The sequence below is a fragment of the Oryx dammah genome, unplaced genomic scaffold (genome assembly GCF_014754425.2).
Source record: "Oryx dammah isolate SB20612 unplaced genomic scaffold, SCBI_Odam_1.1 HiC_scaffold_15, whole genome shotgun sequence".
NCBI lineage: Eukaryota > Metazoa > Chordata > Mammalia > Artiodactyla > Bovidae > Oryx > Oryx dammah.
Genome location: NW_024070199.1, coordinates 36174570 through 36198157, shown reverse-complemented (window position 1 = coordinate 36198157; position 23588 = coordinate 36174570). Strand labels below are relative to the sequence as shown.

Sequence of the window (23588 nt, the reverse complement as noted above, 5' to 3'; positions counted from 1 at the left end):
GACTGCAAGGAGATCCAACCAGTCCATTCTGAAGGAGATCAACCCTGGGATTACTTTGGAAGGAATGATGCTAAAGCTGTAACTCCAGTACTTTGGCCACCTCATGCGAAGAGTTGACTTATTGGAAAAGACTCTGATGCTGGGAGGGATTGAGGGCAGGAGGAGAAGGGGACGACAGAGGATGAGCTGGCTGGATGGCATCACTGACTCAATGGACGTGAGTCTGAGTGAACTCCGGGAGTTGGTGATGGACAGGGAGGCCTGGCGTGCTGCGATTCATGGGGCCGCAAAGAGTCGGACACGACTGAGTGACTGTACTGTAGGTTTTGAATCGTCAAATTTTTGTTGTCATTTGTTTGTAGGTATTTTTTGATTTCCTCTTTGATGTCTTCAGTAACTTGAAGATATCAATTAGATTCATCTGCTCTAAGGTGACATTTGAGTCTTGTGTTTCCTTGTTAATTTTCTGACTGAATATGTCTAGTGATGTAAATGGAGTATTAAAATCCCCTACTATTTTTGAAAAAAATAAATAAATAAATAAACTAATGATTTGTTTGGGGCAGTTACATCAGCAACTTGATGTAATTAGGCTCATTAGTCTTAATTTGTTCTCAACTTCTATAGATGTGCATATTTATCTATTTTTATTCTGTAACACATTTCCATGGTTGCAAAGTCAAACTATAAAACGAGTAAAACATCACTCCCTTCTCTGCCTCTCATTCATAAATTAAAATTTTTGTTAGTTTTTGCTTTATTCTTGCACTCTTATTGAAAATAGACTTACATGTGTATGTAAAAAGGAGTGACTATCAGCAATCTTTTGGTTCCTCTTTTTAAAAGAGCTAAAGAGTGTATACTGAACATCTCACCCATTCCACTCCTTCCTCATCTGCATTACACCCAAGTGTTGGGATGCCCTGTGCCTTATTCCATACTCCCCCATGGATGGTCACTTCAGGTCTGTTTATGATATTTTGCTTTGGCAATTAGTGTTGTGGTGAAGAGATGGCAAGGGTGAACGTCGACATTCTAGGAATAAGTGAACTAAAATGGACTGGAATGGGTGAATTTAACTCAGATGACCACTACTACTGCGGGCAGGAATCCCTCAGAAGAAACGGAGTAGCTATCATGGTCAACAAAAGAGTCCAAAATGCAGTACTCGGATGCAATCTCAAAAGCGACAGAATGATCTCTGTTCGTCTCCAAGGCAAACCATTCAATATCACAGTTATCCAAGTCTATGCCCCAACCAGTAACGCTGAAGAAACTGAAATTGAACGGTTTTATGAAGACCTACAAGATCTTTTAGAACTAACACCCAAAAAAGCTGTCCTTTTCATTATAGGGGACTGGAATGCAAAAGTAGGAACTCAAGAAACACCTGGAGTAACAGGCAAATTTGGCCTTGGAATGCGGAATGAGCAGGGCAAAGACTAATAGAGTTTTGCCAAGAAAATGCACTGGTCATAGCAAACACCTTCTTCCAACAACACTAGAGAAGACTATACACATGGACATCACCAGATGGTCAACACCGAAATCAGATTGATTACATTCTTTGCAGCCAAAAATGGAGAAGCTCTATACAGTCAACAAAAACAAGACCAGGAGCTGACTGTGACTCAGATCATGAACTCCTTATTGCCAAATTCAGACTTAAACTGAAGAAAGTAGGGAAACGCACTAGACCATTCAGGTATGACCTAAATCAAATCCCTTATGATTATACAGTGGAAGTGAGAAATAGATTTAAGGGCCTAGATCTGATAGATAGAGTGCCTGATGAACTATGGAATGAGGTTCGTGACATTGTACAGGAGACAGGGATCAAGACCATCCCCATGGAAAAGAAATGCAAAAAAGCAAAATGGCTGTCTGGGGAGGCCTTACAAATAGCTGTGAAAAGAAGAGAAGCAAAAAGCAAAGGAGAAAAGGAAAGATATAAGCATCTAAATGCGAAGTTCCAAAGAATAGCAAGAAGAGATAAGAAAGCCTTCTTCAGCGATCAATGCAAAGAAATAGAGGAAAACAACAGAATGGGAAAGACTAGAGATCTCTTCAAGAAAACTAGAGATACCAAGGGAACATTTCATGCAAAGATGGGCTCGATAAAGGACAGAAGTGGTATGGACCTAACAGAAGCAGAAGATATTAAGAAGAGGTGGCAAGAATACACGGAAGAACTGTACAAAAAAGATCTTCACAACCCAGAAAATCATGATGATGTGATCACTCACCTTGAGCCAGACATCTTGGAATGTGAAGTCAAGTGGGCCTTCAAAAGCATCACTATGAACAAAGCTAGTGGAGGTGATGGAATTCCAGTTGAGCTGTTTCAAATCCTGAAAGATGATGCTGTCAAAGTGCAGCACTCAATATGCCAGCAAATTTGGAAAACTCAGCAATGGCCACAGGACTGGAAAAGGTCAGTTTTCGTTCCAATTCCAAAGAAAGGCAATGCTAAAGAATGCTCAAACTACCGCACAATTGCACTCCTCTCACATGCTAGTAAAGTAATGCTCAAAATTCTCCAAGCCAGGCTTCAGCAATACATGAACCGTGAACTCCCTGATGTTCAAGCTGGTTTTAGAAAAGGCAGAGGAACCAGAGATCAAATTGCCAATATCTGCTGGATCATGGAAAAAGCAAGAGAGTTCCAGAAAAACATCTATTTCTGCTTTATTGACTATGCCAAAGCCTTTGACTGTGTGGATCACAATCAACTGTGGAAAATTCTGAAAGAGATGGGAATACCAGACCACCTAACCTGCCTCTTGAGAAATCTGTATGCAGGTCAGGAAGCAACAGTTAGAACTGAATATGGAACAACAGACTGGTTCCAAATAGGAAAAGGAGTATGTCAAGGCTGTATATTGTCACCCTGCTTATTTAACTTCTATGCAGAGTACATCATGAGAAACGCTGGACTGGAAGAAGCACAAGCTGGAATCCAGATTGCCAGGAGAAATATCAATAACCTCAGATATGCAGATGACACCACCCTTATGGCAGAAAGTGAAGAGGAGCTAAAAAGCCTCTTGATGAAAGTGAAAGAGGAGAGTGAAAAAGTTGGCTTAAAGCTCAACATTCAGAAAACGAAGATCATGGCATCTGGTCCCATCACTTCATGGCAAATACATGGGGAAACAGTGGAAACAGTGTCAGACTTTATTTGAGCCCCAAAATCACTGCAGATGGTGACTGCAGCCATGAAATTAAAAGACGCTTACTCCTTGGAAGAAAAGTTATGGCCAACCTAGATAGCATATTCAAAAGCAGAGACATTACTTTGCCGACTAAGGTCCGTCTAGTCAAGGCTATGGTTTTTCCTGTGGTCATGTATGGAAGTGACAGTTGGACTGTGAAGAAGGCTGAGTGCCAAAGAATTGATGCATTTGAACTGTGGTTTGGAGAAGACTCTTGAAGGTCCCTTGGACTGCAAGGAAATCCAACCAGTCCATTTCTGAAGGAAATCAGCCCTGGGATTTCTTTGGAAGGAATGATGCTAAAGCTGAAACTCCAGTACTTTGGCCACCTCATGCGAAGAGTTGACTCATTGGAAAAGACTCTGATGCTGGGAGGGATTGGGGGCAGGAGGAGAAGGGGACGACCCAGGATGGGATGGCTGGATGGCATCACGGACTCGATGGACGTGAGTCTGAGTGAACTCCGGGAGTTGGTAATGGACAGGGAGGCCTGGCATGCTGCGATTCATGGGGTCGCAAAGAGTCAGACATGACTGAGCGACTGAACTGAGCTGAACTGAACTGAATAGCTTGTGCATCTGGCTTTGTGCATTCTTGCCACTGTATCTTTGGGATACATCCCAAAGAGTAGAATTGTTGGGTTAAAGGGCATATGTGTCATTTGCTAGATGCTGTCAACTCCCCTCCATGGGGACTGAGCCATCAAAGCTGAATTTTAACAAGGTGCAGAAAAGAGGGTTATGTCACAGCATCCATCTCTATACACCTGGTGACCAGGGTTCCTAGCAGTGGTTCGCAGTCTGGAACTGACTGGCAAGCTCCTCAAAACAACTCAGAGTAGCTAGGTTACAGTTAGTCCATCCGGTGTGGGTAGTGCTTTAAAAATAACAGAGGACATTATGAAATACACCCTCCCTCACCCAGAATCACTAGGTTGCTTCTCCATGAGGCAAGGCCTGCTGTTAGTGCCACCTTTTCTAGCCATCTAGTACTGGATAAGCAGGCTTGGACTGAAAGCACATTCCCTATTTGCCTCTCAGCAGCGTCCAGAACTGCAACTTTGGAAAAATGGGACCCCAAATGACAGTTTCTTAGACCTAGGAAATCTGTGACACCCGAATTCAAAATCTTATTAAATGTTGAATTAAGACCTTCACTGCTGGTTACAGAAATCCAACTTGGACAGCTTCGGTGACCTTGAAATTATTGGATCACAGAGCAATAAAGTCCATGGGTGGTGACAATGCCAGGGACATTGTCATTCTTGGCCTCATTCTCCTTATTTGACCTGTTCTTTTTTCACTGTGTTCCACCCCTACTTTACCTAGATAACCTCAAATTTCTATTTCAAATTCTAGAGAGAGTGGGCCTTATTGGATAATCACAGTTGCCCGAACTGGACAGAATTTATACGTTCTTGCCTCCACATTGGCTGCCAGGCAGCTTATGTATGAATGGCATTGGGTCAAGGGATCACCCTTCTCCAAGTAGTGGTCACCTGTTAGAACAAAGATGGGATTTGTGAGGAAGGCTGTCTCAGCTATTGACCCTTCTGAGACACCAGAAACTCTTTTGAGCGATGCTGTAGCTGGTTTTCCAAACATTTCACTTTGAAAATATCATCAGAGTGACTATCACTGATAGCTGCCAGAAAGCTGGGTTGAAACTGTTTCTCGGGGGTGGGGAGGCCCTGGGTAGATGACCTTAACGTTTTGTTATATGCCCTTTTGTACTACATAATATTTCATCTTCTATTTGTATTACTTAAGGGTAACACATTAGAAAGCACTAATGATAGATTAGCTTGAGTTTATGGCACCCCACTCCAGTACTATTGCCTGGAAAATCCATGGACGGAGGAGCCTGGTAGCTGCAGTCAATGGGGTGGCTAGGAGTAGGACATGACTGAGCGACTTCCCTTTCACTTTTCACTTTCATGCATTGGAGAAGGAAATTGCAACCCACCCCAGTGTTCTTGCCTGGAGAATCCCAGGGACGGTGGAGCCTGGTGGGCTGCCATCTATGGGGTCGCACAGAGTCGGACACGACTGAAGCGACTGAGCAGCAGCAGCAGCAGCAGCAGCAGCAGCAGCAGCAGCAGCAGCAGCAGCATGTTCAGGAATCCTTTCACTTACCGATACCATGTTGGAAAGTGGAATGTGGGCACAATAGCTGGAGCTAGAGTGGTCACCTTGAACCACGAGGTGATCAGGAGACTAAAGGCTATGTCTGGCACACAACAAAACAGGGGGATCCTGAGCCCTGACACCATGGAGCTCCATGCCCCATGACACTGCTGGATGCCCACCTCAGGACTTTTATGGAAAGGAAATAAGCCACCTTTGTAAGCCACTTTTGTTTTGGGTTACTTATCACTGACACATTTTAAGTCTTAAAATCCACTTTTGGAAAGCCCATCTTATACCACTAAGACTGGGTAAGTAACTTCCTTGTATGTTCTTCAAACACCACAACTTTTCTTTTCCTTTCTTAGCCTTTACTACATTTTTCTGGAATGGAACATTCACTGCCTCTCTATATAAATATAGTATATGTATATCCCTACAGAAGGCAACTTCTCTAAGGGTAGGCAGAGACTATTTTATACACCTTTTTACACAGATTCTAGAAACTTCTGAAAAATGATAAGAATTTCTAAATGTGACAGACATGGTGATCCCACTGAGGATGTTGAGGGGAAATGACAAGCTGCTCTCTGAATCAACTGGGTCACTGCCAAGTTTGGGTGGAGTGGGGAGATGTGATGCTGGGCCTGCTCAATAACTACAGATAAAGAGTTAGAGTAAAGGACAGAAGGGATAAATGTGGAAGGAAATTCAAGTCATCAGAGGCAGGTGGCATTAGAAATGGGTGCTCCTCCCACCTCTTTCCTCCTATTTTCCACTTCCGGCTCCTTTCAGCCTCCCTATGACCCTGGTCCCCTATCACTTGCACCTATGTCCCCGTATGCCAGGCCTAGATTACGCCCAATGTCATTCCTACTCAGAGTGGTCCTGACATAGGCAAAAGGTGAGAGAGAAAGAGAAGATTGCTCCTTACTCTCCTCATTCACTCCACGTACATTCACGTCTGTACTGTGAATTCAACCTGAACACACCATCTCCAGGTACAAGGAAGTCACCTTCTCGGTTGGGATTTTAAAGGAAACAAGAGATCTCCCTGTTCTCACCATCTCAGCCCATTGGATGACCTTGATCAGGAACACAAAATATTAAGGTAGAAATAGTCATGGTGCTGCTGTGCTGTGTGCTTAGTCACTCATTCATGTCTGGCTCATTGCAACCCCATCGAGCAGCCCACCAGACTCCTCTGTCCATGAGGATTCTCCAGGCAGGAGTACTAGAGTGGGTTACCATGCTCTCCTCCAGGGGATCTTCCCAACCCAGGGACCGAACCCAGGCCTCCCACATTGCAGGTGGATTCTTTACAGTTGAGCCACTAGGGAAGCCCCATGGTGTTTTTACCTACTTCTAAAAAATGCTCACTTGGCTCATCAGTCCTGGATCTTGTTATGCTTGTAGACTAGATGGAGAAGTGATGTGAACAGAAGTAAGGAAGGTGAGATAGGTTGGTCATAAGGTGAGGCAACAAATATGAGATATTTACGAAGCTGAGTTACTTAGAGAGATTTCGGACCTGAGATGGAAAAGCAATTTTCAAAACAAGCTTGGCCATGTGGTACGTATAATCTGGAGTTCAGTCTTCAGGAGATCTCAAAGGAAGACTTTTACCTTTTTTTGCCCCTAGAACACAAGTTAGACCTTGTGTCTGTCATTCCTTCTCCTTCCTCCTGGCTTTTACACTGTGCCCAGCACTTTTGTCTGATCTATCCAGAAAAGTTTTGTTTTATAAGGCACCAGCTGGTAGCTCTCTACAAAATTATCCATTGTTGAGATTTCTTGAAAAAAAAAAAAAGAATGTAATTTGTTATACAATCATGTGCCCGGTAATTAAAGACTGCACCTCCCTCTCTTCTTTGTTCTTAGTCATGACTGGTGACTTTGTGATATAAGCACCTGAAAGAGGGATTTCTTGGAAGGCTGCTTTCAAGGAGCTGACTCAGCTGGAAGATAAATCTCTTCACCTTCCCTGCCTTCTTCTTAACTGCTGTCCGGATTTCAGGTGTGATGGCTGGAATTCCTGCAATTGTACTAGACCATCAGGTCACCGTGGAGATGAAACCAATGAAGCTCTGGATGGCCAACCTCCAGATTTGTTACAGTGGAGGAAAAAATATTAAGTTTTACCTCGTTTAAGTTATGGTACTTTTCAGTTCAGTTCAGTTCAACTCAGTCTCTCAGCCATGTCCGACTCTTTGCTATACCATGGACTGCAGGACACCAGGCTTTCCTGGCCGTCACCATATCCCAGAGTTTGCTCAAACTCATGTCCATCGAGTCGGTGATGCCATCCAACCATATCATCCTCTGTCATCCCCTTTTCCTCCTGCCTTCAGTCTTTGCCAGCATCAGGATATTTTCCAATAAGTCAGTTCTTCTCATCAAGTGGCCAAAGTATGGTAATTTTAGGTTTTTGCAATGTGGTATAAACTTAAATTTGTTAATAGTATGTAGTTAATGTGGTACAGCTTTATTATTGTTTTATTGGTTAGTGAATGAATTTATATTTAAATTTTTTCTTTCCTTTGTAATTTTATTAAGTTGATGCATAAACCACATGTACACCTAATCTTGTATAAGTGCAGAATTGTGATTTCTTATAGTTTTGGATTTTTTGTATTTATTTACTTATTTTTTTCTTGACTTCCACACTTATTAACAGCCTCGTATAGGCCCTCTCTAATAGTCTTATCCAAATCCATAACTACAGGCCAAAAGAGGCTGAGAGCAGGGTGGGGAGAACCAAAGAAGAGTGAAGCACAGGGACATGAATGAAGGGAGGTGGCCCTTGTTGCTCATCTTGAATGTTCAGTAGGATCACACGCCCCTGCCCTTCTGTGTACCCAGCACCCCAGATTTGCCATGACCATGGAAGTTACTTCAGCCAGTGGAATTTAGTAGAGGTCATATGTCACTTCCAAGTGGAACCCTTTATGGACCAGAGTCTAATTTGCCACACACTACTTTCCCCTGTGTTCAGAGGGAGTCTCCAACTGCTTTCTTCCCTGAGAGACTGTGATGAGCAGGGCTCCCTCCCACCCATGACAGATGTGAGTGAGACATAAACCTTACATAAGAGGAGTCATTGAATCTGAGGGTTTTATACCTTCATAGAGTAAGTCAGCAATTCTTCACTGAAGCAGCAGTATTAACAGGTCAGTAAATACCTAGTGTAGGGTGACCCAGATAAAAATTTCAATTTTCTAGCCATTTCAATAAAATGCCTCTGTGACTTCATTGCAACCAGTAAGAAAGTAATTTTATAATTTCTGGTTATACCTCAAACAAAAGGGACATATCCTGCTTTCCCTTCTTTCTCCCTCTAGCTCGTATGCAGATGTAATGACAGGAGCTGGAACAACCATATCAGACCAGAGGTAAGTATTACATGTGGAAGATGGCAAAGTGAGAAGAAAGAAATGGGTCCCCGTCACTGTGGAGTAACCTAGACTATTATTATATGAAAGGGAAATGAAATTGTATTCTATTTAAGACAATGTTATTTAGGGTTTGATTACAGCAGTTGAACCTGTAACCTAGCATTCATAATCTAATAACTTATCTTTGGGTTAACCTTCTTTTGACATTAGAGTCTGGTGTATAGTGACAATATCTAGTCACATATACTTCCAAGTGAGTCAAATGAGAGCCCTGCTCTCCAGAAGATAAAGCATGGGTTTCAGAAACAAGCAAGGACAAAGCCACATGGCAGGGACAGCTTCAAGGTGCTGTAGGAACACTTGGAAGGGGAAACTAAGTCAGTCCTGGTCTCAGGGGGTTGCCTGAAGCAACCTTATCTCTCCACAAATAGGCCATGATGCCAGGTTTCATGTAAAAGTGATTTATTTCAAAGTTCCTCCCAGAAGAGCTTCCCTTTTGATCCAGTAGTTAGGAGTCCACCTGCTAGTGCAAGAGATATGCATTGGAGATCTGGTTCGGGAAGATTCCATGTGCCACAGAGCACATGGTGAGCCACAACTACTGAGCCTGTATACCCTAGAGCCTGTGATCTGCAACAAGAGAAGTCACTGGAATGAAAAGCAAGTGCACTGCAATGACAAAGGAGCCCCTGCTCAGTGCAAGTAGAGAAATCCTGAGCAGCAATGAAGACCCAGTGCAGCCAAGAATTTAAAAAAAAGAAATTTCTCCCAAAGAAACAAGTGAGGTCACAGGGGAAGTAGGACAGGAAAAAGGATGAAACCAGCCTGGGTCTGATTTCAGGGAAAGCTCAGACAGGGAAGCTGCAGCCTGTTCCCACAGGGAACTCTGGAACATAAGTTGTGCCTCAAAAGTGCCCCAGCCTAAGGCTAGGGAACTGGGCTTTCACAGTCCCAGCAGCACCTACCTCTCAGCCTTCAAGTAGCACCCAGCTGGTGTCTATGGGTACTAGATCCTCCAATGATAAGTCAAAAGTGCCCACTAGAAGCCGAAGCACACCAAAGCCAGGGAAATTGCAACCTGAGATAATGTTGAGGCATCCTGTACTTGCTTTGCCCACTCCAGCATCACGTCAGGAGCCCTGCAAGTCAAAAGAGCCCCACAGATCTCTAGAGGTTACTTTTTTTCAAAAATTTAGCTTTCAATTTATATTGGAGTATAGTTGATTTATAGTATTGTATTAGTATTAGTTGTATGGGAAACTAATTCCCTTATACATATCCATGTATCATTCTTCTTTGATTCCTTTCCCATACAGGTTATTACAGAATACTAAGTAGAATTCCTGTGGTTAAAGAAGGTCCTTGCTGATTTTCTATTTTATATGTATGGATGTGAGAGTTGGACTGTGAAGAAAGCTGAGTCCCAAAGAATTGATGCTTTTGAACTGTGGTGTTGGAGAAGACTCTTGAGAGTCCCTTGGACTCCAAGGAGATCCAACCAGTCCATTCTGAAGATCAGCCCTGGGATTTCTATGGAAGGAATGATGCTAAAGCTGAAACTCCAGTACTTTGGCCACCTCATGCAAAGCGTTGACTGATTGGAAAAGACTCTGATGCCGGGAGGGATTGGGGGGCAGGAGGAGAAGGGAATGACAGAGGATGAGATGGCTGGATGGCATCACTGACTCGATGGACATGAGTCTGAGTGAACTCCGGGAGTTGGTGATGGACAGGGAGGCCTGGCGTGCTGTGATTCATGGGCTCGCAAAGAGTCAGACACGACTGAGCGACTGAACTGAACTGAACTGAACTGACCTGAATGTAAATATGTTAATCTCAAACTCCCAGTTTATCCTTCTCCCATCCATCGTCTTTGTTAAACATAGTTCTTTATTGAGTTCTGTGAATCTGAATATGCAGGGTCTGATGTGACTGTTTACCAACTGATCAGCCAAGACAGACCAGGCTCGTCTCTAGTTTGGGCCCCTTTTTGTGTCACACCACAGGCCCTCAACCTTTTTATCCCCACTGACCTTGGCATCTGCTTTTATAAGGCTCCAGAAAGTCAAACAAAGTTCCGCAACACTTCAGGGCAAGCTAGATGTCAGAAGGAAAAAATTGCCTCTCCTCCAGGCAGCAGTCCCAAGGCAGGCCCCAGAGCAGCTGTAGGTCAGACAGCCTCCACTTAAACCCATCGGACTTGGGGGCCCACAATGCAGACCATTCATTCCACAGATGGACAGCCCCGCACAGAGATCACACAGCTTTCATGAGGCTAACTCAGGACTCTGACTTGCCTGAGGTCCAGTCCCTGATTTGTCACTAACATCCCTTGGTCTGCAGTGAGCTTGGCCAAGTCTCTTCTGCTCTATTGGTCTTGATTCCTCATCTGGAAGCCAGAGAGAAAACCGGATGACTGCCCAAATCATGACATGACCCTGAAGAGGCTCCCTAGTCCTGGACAAGCTCCTCACATACAGCAGGTGGAACAGGTATGAATTTGAGTCCCACATACCTGGTTAACTTTGTCAACTAAGCATTTTTCCTCACCATCTGGCACTATAAGGATAGAGTCACTAGCCACTGATGTCACTTATTTTCAGCACACCATGAAAGGAGTTTCAGGGCAGAGGTCAGGAATGAGGTACTCAGTGCTCTGGGAAAACAGAAAGAAGAACACTTCAAAGAAATATTTTCAAAGGAAGATTTGATGTGCTTGATATCTTGTATAATCCCATATCTAAAAAAGCACTAAAATTGTTAACATAGACAACTGCTCTTTCTCACCAGCAACAAACTTCTGCGAAAATATGTGCTTTACTGGTATACCCTCTTCACCAATAAAATGGACACTGACCGCCCTCTCTTCACCTCTTCAGTGAAGCTCCTCAGAGCTAACTGAGAGGCCATCTCCCTGGCTGTAGTCCTTGTTTGCCCCAAATAAAACTTTACTCAAAGCTCTCACATTGTGCTGTATTTTTTCAATCCACACTTTATATAAAACTCATATGGCACTTACCATGAATCAAAGCACCCTATACATATTAACTCAGTTGGTTCTGCTTTTATTCTGTATTTAAAGATAGAAAACAGTAAGTAGTTTGTCCAAGGACACACAACTAGTAGATGGCCAAGCTGGAATTTGAATGCAGGCCATCTGGCTCCAGAACTGTTCTTAAGTGCTCTGCTCACTCTCACTTCATAAGCTGTGTCATATACCTTTGTCTTTAACTCAAGTTCAATAGTGTCTCCCCTCCAGGATGGAGAGAACATAGTTCCCATTCTTCTCCTTCCTCCATAGAATCCTTTGAGATGTTCAGACTATTGCAGTGTCAAAAGAAAAATTGGGAGGGGTGGTATTTGTGCAGATACAGTGATGTCACTTTGACATTTCAGCTCCCCCAACAGGAAGTTGAAACACCAGTCTGAATGTAGAGTCAAAATTCTGAACGTTAAAGCCTCTTGAGTAATGTTATGTGTAGATGCCATGGAGGGGGGAAAGCCAATCCACTCCTGTATTGGGAAATTCCATGCACAGAGGAGCCTGGTGGACTACAGTCCATGGGAGTCACAAAAGAGTCAGACACGACTGAGAGACTAAGCAACAACACAAAGGGCAGGCAACAATTTTTATTCCCAACAGTCAGTCCATGAATTAGTACATGCCCCTCCCTCTGCCATGGCAACTGGTGACACTGCAGATGGTGAAGCATCCATCAGTCTGCATCCCCAGAAGACAATGTCCCAGATCAGAGCCCCAGTTTGTGAGGTCCTTTCTCAGTGTCTCCTTCCATGCCCCACCCTCTTGTCTTCTCTACATTACTTCCAGGTCCCTTAAGCCCAGGACTAAGGAGCAGCTGTATTAGCAGTCAGACAGACCTGGATTCACTTGCCTCTAACACTCTCAGGCTCTATGTCCTCCACGGAAATGCTTAACCCCTCTCAACTTCAGTTTTGTCATCTTTAAATCGGGGACAATTTCAAGCTCTAAAGGTGCCCATTGAAAGCACAGAGAGAAGTGCAGTCAGTGTCTATGGGCTCTTTGAATGGACCAGCTCTGTGCTTGTGAGACTGGAGTGGCCAGGGAAGGCTTGCCTGAGGGAGACACATTTGAGATGATGCTATACTTTGTGAAGACGCCAGCAATGCAAAAAGCTGGGAATAAAACATTCTAGATGTGAGAAATGGTCACTGTAAAGGCCCACGTTAATCAAGCTTAATGAATGGCTACTTTGCACTTCGGATATTGCATTCATGCTTGGAACTTGGCCACAAGTCACCAACCAGAACCTCATTACATACTTCACTTGTGAGTTACCAGCAATAAACCATCTCATGCTCCCCAGAAGGGAGACCCTGGTGCTTTCACAGGGCTGTGTACACAAGCTGATTATCACCAGGAACATCAGGTGCCAGGGGCATCACCAGTGACTCTGGCTATCTCTGTGTGCTTGTCCTCAGGGGTGGAAACTCCAGGAAACTGATAGAGCCAAGAGACAAAGTTCTTGTCCCGTCTTGCCCTGTGTGATCCCATGGCCGGCTGACTACACTGCTCTCTGGGCAAAATGTCCTTCCTCTATTCCTTCTCCGAAGTTGCTTTGTGAATAACATCAGCACCTGACCCTGAAGTCTGGTGGCTGGAACTCAGCTCACAACCAGCTGAGACACAGAGATGTCCAGCCTTATCCTGAGTGTCTGTCCTTTTTCTCCAACCAGTTCCCTAAAGCAAAGTCCCCAAAGAACATGACTGGTTGACCCCCTCTCAAGGCATGCAAAGCTCCAATCTTTTTTGAGCATCAAAGAGGGAACAAGTCCCTTGATTATAGGCCTGTCTCAGTCCAAACCTCGCTCAGACAGAGGTTCCCTGAGGAAAGAGTAAGACACTGCATCTAAGTTCTCAGAGGGCTGAACATGGAATGCTCCTTGTTGTGAATGCAGGTCCATGTGACCCAGTGTCTCAAGGGTCTGTGTTGTGTGAATGAGGAGTGGAAGCTCTGGGCCTGCTGAGCTGGGAGTCAGTCAGGCACCATCTGCATGACTGCTTCCTGAGGACACTCGAGCTGGGGCTCCCCCACTGTGTCTGGAACCCCGCAGAACCTGCTCTCTATAGTGCTTTCCTGCTGCTACAAGAAGACAGATCTTCTGATAGAATCGCAGCCAGACTTGAGGGAAAATGGGAAAGGAACTTCCAGTCTGGTACCTGCAGACCTCTGAGAGCTGCCCAGCAATGGATGCAATTGAGCTTTCTGTCATCTTTCCCTTCCTGGAGGTCTCCTATCCTGAGAACCAGAGTTTCTGGTTCCCAGGTCTTCACTACCTTACCTGCAGCCTTAGAGTGAGTCATACACCCCAGGATCCAGTTTCCTATCTCTTAGATGAGGGAGACTGGACTTGCCCCAGAACACTTGTTCCAGACTGAGGTTCAATGTCAATCAGTGGACAAGTGGCTCAGAGGCACAAGTTACCCAGGATTCTGAGACTGCAATTAGTGGGCAGGGGACCATGACTGCCTGCTGATGTCCATGAATCCTGGGCTCAGGATTGGGAGTGGAAGACAACTTAGCACACAGCTGCTGTGAGATGGAGGACCTTAGAGGCCTTGCCCACTGGAACGTCCCTCCATTTGGGTTCTCTGGGATGAGATCAGGTATCTATAAGTCAGAAGTTATCAACTGGGAAGGTTGTAGTTTCCTCTGCAGAAACCCGAGTTGGGCTGATGAATTAACTCTCTGAAAGGAACTCTGGGCACAGACCTGCCAGGACTCTTAGATAAATTAGGAAGTATTATAAATGCTTGGATGACCTGCCACTTTGCTGCCCAGCTTGGGATGATGCCCATAGTTAGAGTGGAATCAAAGGGCCCCTTGGGGAAACTGTCCCTCTCCCCATGACTCATTAACAGTGAGTACGGCTCTATCCCCTTCATGTCCAGAGCAGGAATTCCAGCAAGAAGAACATGACCTTCAGTAAGGTTAAACAGAACACCTGGGTGGACTTGGCTCTCTGGTTGGCACTATTCTTTTTCTAGTGCTTCTTTCCTCCTTCCTGGATCCTGGGCAATCTGCCCACATCTTGGATTCTGGGTTATGAACTCCTCCTTGCTTTCCTTCTAATGGTCCACAGAGCCCCACTAGTGGCTCCCTCCCTACACAGGCCCCCTCCCTCACTTGCAGATGACACTAAAGAAGAGAAAACCAGAGAGGGGGCTTCCCAGTTCATTCTTTCTAAAAATGTCCCCATTCCATCTACCTCCAGGCCCTGACCTGGCTCATTAGGGTATACAGCTGGATGAACAAGCAGGTTAGCAGGGGGGTGCAGATGAGGGTGAGGGTGGGGTTGTCGGCTGTGGGTGATGGTGATCAGATGACAGAAGAGCTGAATAGAGAGCATGTGGGTCTTCAACCACTCAGTCTTTGGGGGGCCTACCTGAATCTGCTTTTCTTGGGCCCCTCAGGGTACCACTAATACAGAGCCTTCAAAATGCACCTTTTGGAAATTTATTACAAAACGATGTCAAACAAAACAGAAATAAGAAAGAATAGTGTCATGAACCCTGTATTTCATCATTTGGCATCAATAACTACAAAACTACTCTCTGAGTCCCATAGGTAGTCATAGAGCAGAGACTAGAAGTGCAAGTCAAGGTGGTGGATAATCAATTGCTGGTGATGACAATCTTCCTGACTTACATTAGTTCTCTCCTTTCTATGTTCTCACATGTGGTAGGGGAGGGGACGGAGGAAGAGGGAGAATAAGAGAAAAAAAGAGGGGAAGAGTTTAATCCCATAATGAGGGTCCCACCAGCAAAAATCAATATCAATTTAATTATCTCCCAAAGACACTACCTCCTAATACCAACAAATCGGGAGTTAAGGATTCAACAACTGAATTGTGTGGAACACGATTCATCTATAGTAGCTATGCAGATCTCTTTTCAAATCAAGACAAATCCTCACTTAATTTCTTTTTTCTTTTACTATTTATTCATCTCTGCTGAAGTATTTTTAAGGAAAAGGTTACCATCTCACAAAATATAGACAACCACAATGTATTTTGTTCCAAATAAAATTAACATCAATAGAGTTTTGCCAAGAAAATGCACGACTCATAGCAAACACCCTCTTCCAACAACACTAGAGAAGACTCTACACATGGACATAACCAGATGGTCAACACTGAAATCAGATTGATTATATTCTTTGCAGACAAAGATGAAGAAGCTCTATACAGTCAACAAAAACAAGACCAGGAGCTGACTGTGGCTCAGATCATGAACTCCTTATTGCCAAATTCAGATTTAAATTGAAGAAAGTAGGGAAAACCACTAGACCATTCAGGAATGACCTAAATCAAATCCCTTATGATTATACAGTGGAAGTAAGAAATAGATTTAAGGGACTAGATCTGACAGATAGAGTGCCTGATGAACTATGGACGGAGGTTTGGGACATTGTAGAGGAGACAGGGATCAAGACCATCCCCATGGGGAAAAGAAAATGCAAAAAAGCAAAATGGCTGTCTGAGGAGGCCTTACAAATAGCTGTGAAAAGAAGAGAGGTGAAGAGCAAAGGAGAAAAGGAAAGATATAAGCATCTAAATGCAGAGTTCCAAAGAATAGCAAGAAGAGATAAGAAAGCCTTCTTCAGCGATCAATGCAAAGAAATAGAGGGAAACAACAAAATGGGAAAGACTAGAGATTTCTTCAAGAAAATTAGAGACACCAAGGGAACATTTCATGCAAAGATGGGCTCTATAAAGGACAGAAATGGTCTGGACCTAACAGAAGCAGAAGATATTAAGAAGAGGTGGCAACAATACACAGAAGAACTGTACGAAAAAGATCTTCACGATTATCAAAAAAGATAACCACGATGGTGTGATCACTCACCTAGAGCCAGACATCCTGGAATATGAAGTCAAGTGGGCCTTAGAAAGCAGCACTGTGAACAAAGCTAGTGGAGGTGATGGAATTCCAGTGGAGCTATTTCAAATCCTGAAAGATCATGCTGTCAAAGTGCAGCACTCAATATGCCAGCAAATTTGGAAACTCAGCAATGGCCACAGAACTGGAAAAGGTAGTTTTCATTCCAATCCCAAAGAAAGGCAATGCCAAAGAATGCTCAAACTACTGCACAATTGCACTCATATCACACGCTAGTAAAGTAATGCTCAAAATTCTCCAAGCCAGGCTTCAGCAATACATGAACCGTGAACTTCCAGATGTTCAAGCTGGTTTTAGAAATGGCAGAGGAACGAGAGATCAAATTGCCAACATCCTCTGGATCATGGAAAAAGCAAGAGAGTTCCAGAAAAACATCTATTTCTGCTTTATTGACTATGCCAAAGCCTTTGACTGTGTGGATCACAACCAACTGTGGAAAATTCTGAAAGAGATGGGAATACCAGACCACCTGACCTGCCTCTTGAGAAATCTGTATGCAGGTCAGGAAGCAACAGTTAGAACTGGACATGGAACAACAGACTGGTTCCAAATAGGAAAAGGAGTATGTCAAGGCTGTATATTGTCACCCTGCTTATTTAACTTCTATGCAGAGTACATCATGAGAAACGCTGGACTGAAAGAAACACAAGCTGGAATCCAGATTGCCAGGAGAATTATCAATAACCTCAGATACGCAGATGACACCACCCTTATGGCAGAAAGTGAAGGGGAACTAAAAAGCCTCTTGATGAAAGTGAACGTGGAGAGTGAAAAAGTTGGCTTAAAGCTCACCATTCAAAAAACGAACATCATGGCATCTGGTCCCATCACTTCATGGGAAATAGATGGCGAAACAGTGGAAACAGTGTCAGACTTTATTTTGGAGGGCTCCAAAATCACTGCAGATGGTGACTGCAGCCATGAAATTAAAAGATGCTTACTCCTTGAAAGGAAAGTTATGACCAACCTAGACAGCATATTGAAAAGCAGAGACATTACTTTGCCGACTAAGGTCTGTCTAGTCAAGGCTATGGTTTTTTCTGTGGTCATGTATGGATGTGAGAGTTGGACTGTGAAAAAGGCTGAGTGCCAAAGAATTGATGCATTTGAACTGTGGTGTTGGAGAAGACTCTTGAGAGTCCCTTGGACTCCAAGGAGATCCAACCAGTCCATTCTGAAGGAGATCAGCCCTGGGATTTCTTTGGAAGGAATGATGCTAAAGCTGAAACTCCAGTACTTTGGCCACCTCATGCAAAGGGTTGACTGATTGGAAAAGACTCTGATGCTGGGAGGGATTGGGGGCAGAAGGAGAAGGGAATGACAGAGGATGAGATGGCTGGATGGCATCACAGACTCAATGGACGTGAGTCTGAGTGAACTCCGGGAGATGGTGATGGACAGGGAGGCCTGGCGTGCTGTGATTCATGTGGTCGCAAAGAGTCGGACACGACTGAGTGCTGAACTGAACTGATCCAATCCGTGTTCAAATTTCCCTGATTCTCTAAAAACAGATGTCTTTTCACAGTTTATTGAAAGAATGTACTCATATGTTTCACTTTTAAGTTGTTCTCTTTTAAGACTAAATAACTGTCCCTCTCCCAATTTTAAAGCCATTTATTCATCAAAAGCTGGGAGGTAGTGGCATGATTTGTCTTATAGAATGTCCCAAGTATTGGGTTTAGAGCCGGGATCCACAACACTGGCACCAGGACCAATACTATTCTTTGGTCTATTGAGAACCGGGTCGCAGAGCAGGAGGTGAGCAGCAGGCCAGTGAGTGAGGCTTCCTCTGTATTTACAGCTGCCCCCCATCACTCTCCCATCACCCAGAGATGGGACAGTCTCATTCCAGGAAAACAAGCTCAGGGCTCCCACCGATTCTGCATTATGATGATCTGTATAATTATTTCATTACATATCCCAATGTAATAATAAAAGAAATAAAGTGCACAATAAGTGAAATATCCTTCAATCATCCCGAAACCATCTCCCTACAAACATTTGTAAAAAAATTTGTCTTCCAGGAAACTAGCCCCTTGTGACAAAAGGTGGGAGAATGCAGGTTTAGAGGATTTCTTCTCTATATCTTTATCTGTGTTTTTCCTGGGAGACTGGTAGGTAGATCTAGACTTGAGTTCAAAATTTTTATTGGAATATTTCATATGCAGATATATATTTCTTATGGTGCTACTTAAAGAATCTCACTATTTCTAGTTGCCTCACTTTGAGAGATGCTGAAACGCAGTGCATTCTGATGTTGCCAGCTTCATGGATCCATTATATATTCCCCTTTCTACCTTTCACTTATGGTTTCAACATCCATTGATGACCTTTGCCCAGATCCATTGTTTCATGAGGATGCTGCAAAATAGTGCTTTCCTGTTTCTACCACCTCTTTTGTTTTAATTTCTGGAATTCTTCAATAAAAATAAGATTCTTTTAACTGTTTGTAGTTACATGGAATCTGCTACATACCAATAAAAAGGCATACATATTGATGACTATTTTCCTTTCTCAGCGCTCAGAATGGTGTTAGTGCCCTAGCAATCTGTCACAGTGACAAATGAGATGTTGTCTATTAGTATTTTGAATTTCTGACTTTTTATACATTTAATTTGTTCTAGTTAATGGATGTAATGCTAAAATTATCCCAATTTTGGCTTCTTTATGTGGATTCCTACACTTTCTGTCCATCCCCCACTGGTCTTTGAAATCCCTCAACTTTCTGGTTCTTCAGGAGTCCCAACATTATATTGTGCATTTCTTCATCCAGTCCTTGAAATCAGCCATCTGTTTAAGAACACATGGATCCTCTGGTGGGAAATGCATTTAGAGGCTACATGTTAGACTTCAAGATAGTCATTGTTATCAAGCTGTCATTGCTTCTAAGCTTTTCAGTTGTCACAGCAGGAAGTATAGACATTTTTTATTTTTTAAAAAAAAGGAATGCAATTGATGGTACAAACTTATTCTTTCAATTCAAGTTTTAAGATTGAAGGGTTTTGCTTAAGCTTCTTTATTTTATGTAAAACTCTTTTCTCTAACCACTGAAATTTTTACCTCAGAACATCAGCATTAATTACTGACTCACTTTAACCTGTAACAAACATATGATACTTTCACAATGACAGAAGCAATATCACCAACAATAAGTGGTTGAATATAGTTTAGATTTCTTTGCATTTTTGCTTCTGTTTTTCTTTTTGTTTTGTTTTATATAGGACAGTAGTTTTGTTTGTCTTTGTCCTTAGAAGATATTCCACTCTGAATGTAGAGTCATAATCCTGAATTTTATAGCAACTCAAGCAATGTTTTGATATGTGCAGCTAGTCACCAACTTGTTACAATTAGACTTATTAGTCTTTGTTCTCAATTTTGACACACGTGATTATTTTTTGATTCTCTAACACATTTTCCTGGCTGCAAGTCAAAGTATAAAACAAGAAAAATCTCACTTCCTTGCTCCTCATCAATAAATTACATTTTAGAAGTTTTTGGCTAATTCTTTTACTCTTTCTAAATGAAAATAGACATACATGTGTATCAGTTCAGTTCAGTTCAGTCGCTCAGTCGTGTCTGACTCTTTGCGAGCCCATGAATCGCAGCACGCCAGGCCTCCCTATCCATCACCAACTCCCGGAGTTCACTCAGACTTGCATCCATCGAGTCAGTGATGCCATCCAGCCATCTCATCCTCTGTCATCCCCTTCTCCTCCTGCCCGCAATCCCTCCCAGCATCAAAGTCTTTTTCAATGAGTCAACTCTTCGCATGACATGGCCAAAGTACTAGAGTTTCAACTTTACATTCCTTCCAAAGAAATCCCAGGGCTGATCTCCTTCAGAATGGACTGGTTGGATCTCCTTGCAGTCCAAGGGACTCTCAAGAGTCTTCTCCAACACCACAGTTCAAAAGCATCAATTCTTCCGTGTTCAGCCTTCTTCACAGTCCAACTCTCACATCCATACATGACCACTGAAAAAACCATAGCCTTGACTAGATGGACCTTAGTCAGCAAAGTAATGTCTCTGCTTTTGAATATGTGTGTAAGAAGCAACAAACTCTAAGAACTTTTTTGGACCCTCTATTTTAAAAAAGCTAAATACACAGTTGACAATATCACGCATTCCTCTACTCCTTCATCCACATTATACCCCGGGGTTGGGATGCCTGGTGTCTTGTTGCAGATTCCCGCATGGATGGTCACTTCAGGTATGTTGCTGATATTTTTATTTTAAAAACAATGTGCAGTAGACAGCTTGTGCATATGGCTTTTTATATTTTCACCAGTGTGTCGTTGGGTAGATCGGTATAGAATTGCTGAGTTAAAGAGCAAATGTGTGTGTCATTGTTAGATGCTATCATATTCCCTCTGTAGAGACTGAACCACCAAAACTGGATTTAAACAATTTGCAAAAATGAGGGTTAAGACATTGTGCCCCATCTATACACACCTGGTGTCCAGAGCAGGCCCCTGTTATTGTATCCAAGGGACAGGCCAGGATAGATCTCATGCAGGAATAGGCCCTGGGAGTCCTGGAAGAGCCAGGAAACACTATCATCTTTCCTTTGGCTGCAGTAACAGTTTAACAGATAGCCCTGTTCATCTCAGTCTGGCGTGGTTTTCTTTGCCTTCTTTGAATGATAAGATACTTCAAAATTATTTTTTCTGTGTTTTGTTCAGCAGTCAAAATTTTTCATGGCATGGACCCTACTGGAGACTTACATCAGACATATATCCATTTATCAGCAAATTGTCATTATTATGGTCATTGATTGATATGTCCCTGGTGATCTTTCTTTGTAAATAGAAAACTAGCATGTTTAATATACATTCAGTCTCATTTAAATCAACCAACTTGAATTAAATCCCTCTCTGTCCCCACTGCACTCCTACTTCTAGGCCATAAATAAAACCTGCATAGACTGAAGGCTGAATCCAGCCCACTATGGTGGAGATTTGGCTCCCACTATGTTTGAGGGGGATAAAAATTAGTTGCTAACATTAAAATCATGAATTTGCACATAAATATCCAGACTTCTGACTTCTCTAGAAAACATGGCCAACTGACCCACTTTCCAGCATGGCTGAAGTGGAGAAGAGGCTGGTCCCAGTGGAAAGGCGTGTGCTGCCCAGTGTTGAGTATGGCTGTCTAGGCTTTGTATCATTTCTCTTGCCTCCTGGATCATGAGTTTGTGAAAACTAGACTGATAGCTCAATTAAGATAAAGACCACTTGTGTCTTGATCCACTTTGACTTTCCACCATCTAACTCAGAAACCAGCACACATGTCTTCCTTGTAGGTTTGTTGGATGATATAAAATATCTTGTGGATGCCTATGGCACTTCTTCCAATACTGAAATCATGCAATTGAAATATTGCTCTGTCCTAAATCTTTGATGCAGACAGGCATCATAGGTGCCCCTGATGTCCGCCATTAGACCCACTACCTAAAGCCACTCATATGTCCCTGGGCTGCCTCTCAAGTCTTCACTTCTTCATTTGACCACTTCTCCTCCTAGCAATCAGCTCTCAAACAAAGACAGCAAACCATACCTCATGAAATTTCTAGGCAGACCACATGAGATCATGAAAGTCTCGCATGGCCCCTAGTATTCATTTTTATGGTGTTCTTAGCAGTTACTTTCTCCAAGTTGCCAAGTTTCTCCATGCCTTAGATGTCCATGCGTTTCACTTTGGTTTTCCAGCCAAGCCTCAAGGAAGAGATCACAGTAGAATTCTCTGAATTCTGAGAATTTTCTAAGACCATTCCCCAAGCTCAGGGATGGAGATAAAAATTTTATCAAGAGCTTTGTATTTTTATCAGATCAATTAGTACCCTAAAGCAGACAATTAGGGCAGGTTAGAGCACATATAACTAGAAGCTCCTGGTCAACACTGCATGTTAAGGAACTAAAGCTTCCCTGAGTACTTGGAGCCAGGAAAGAAGCATGAAGTGGCTTGTGCTCCTCGGGCTGGTGGCCCTCTCAGAGTGCATAGTCATGTAAGTATGGGGACTGTAAGTGGCATCATCTTCCTTTCTGGGTTAGAAAGAAATGGAATATTTCCCTGATAGTCTTAAAGTTCAACTCTTACTTATTGATAAGTACCTTGCTATAGGTACTTATCCTTGCTTCTTTAGCCTTGGGCTTCCCAGGTGGTGCTAGTGGTAAAGGACCCACGTGCAAATATAGGAGATGTAAGAGATGCGGGTTTGATCCCTGGGTCGGGAAGATCCCCTGGAGAAGGACATGGCAACCCACTCCAATATTTTTGCCTGGAGAATCCCACGGGCAGAGGAGCCTGGCAGGCTGTGGTCCATAGGGTCATATAGAGTTGGACATGACTGAAGGGGCTTAGCATGCAGGCATGCACCTTGCTATAGAAACTGTGGGTCCCTGGGTCGAGGTGTAGGTTTGCATGGTTGCACAACTCTTGGAACACCATCATGTGGTGACCTGCTGAAAATGGAACTCCTTGCAATTGTTTAGTGCACAACCTGTACAAATGTATGTGTGGCCCTGTGGAATAGCATTTTTCTACATTTTATTCTAGGTGTCCTCTCTGTTCTCTCTCTACTTCATTGTGTATATGTCTATGTCTGCATCTCTGCATCTCTCTCATTTATCTCTCCACTGGAAGTCTCTGTGAGTGCAGATCTGAGAGGATAATAGGCAGGAAGGCCAGGGATCTCTAAACGGAGGAAATAGCCTGCAGGTGTCAGACATTTTTATCTCTCTTAAGCGGCTGCTGCTACTGCTAAGTCGCTTCAGTCGTGTCCGACTCTGTGCGACCCCAGAGATGGCAGCCCACCAGGCTCCCCCGTCCCTGGGATTCTCCAGGCAAGAACACTGGAGTGGAGGGGGCGGTCCTAAGATGGCGGAGGAATAGGAAGGGAAGACCACTTTCT

The 23588-nt window shown here is 43.4% G+C and overlaps 1 protein-coding gene across 1 annotated transcript in view; it reads left to right on the top strand.

The window, feature by feature from the left end:
• Nucleotides 1–6909: 6909 nt before the first annotated feature.
• LOC120874067 (pregnancy-associated glycoprotein 2-like) overlaps nt 6910–23588 on the top strand; it is a 36259-nt gene continuing 19580 nt past the window's right edge. Inside the window, exons 1-2 of the mRNA XM_040255191.1 lie at nt 6910–6914; nt 8683–8733. Of these exons, the coding sequence (XP_040111125.1) occupies nt 6910–6914; nt 8683–8733 (56 nt within the window). The remainder of the gene's footprint in view (nt 6915–8682; nt 8734–23588) is intronic.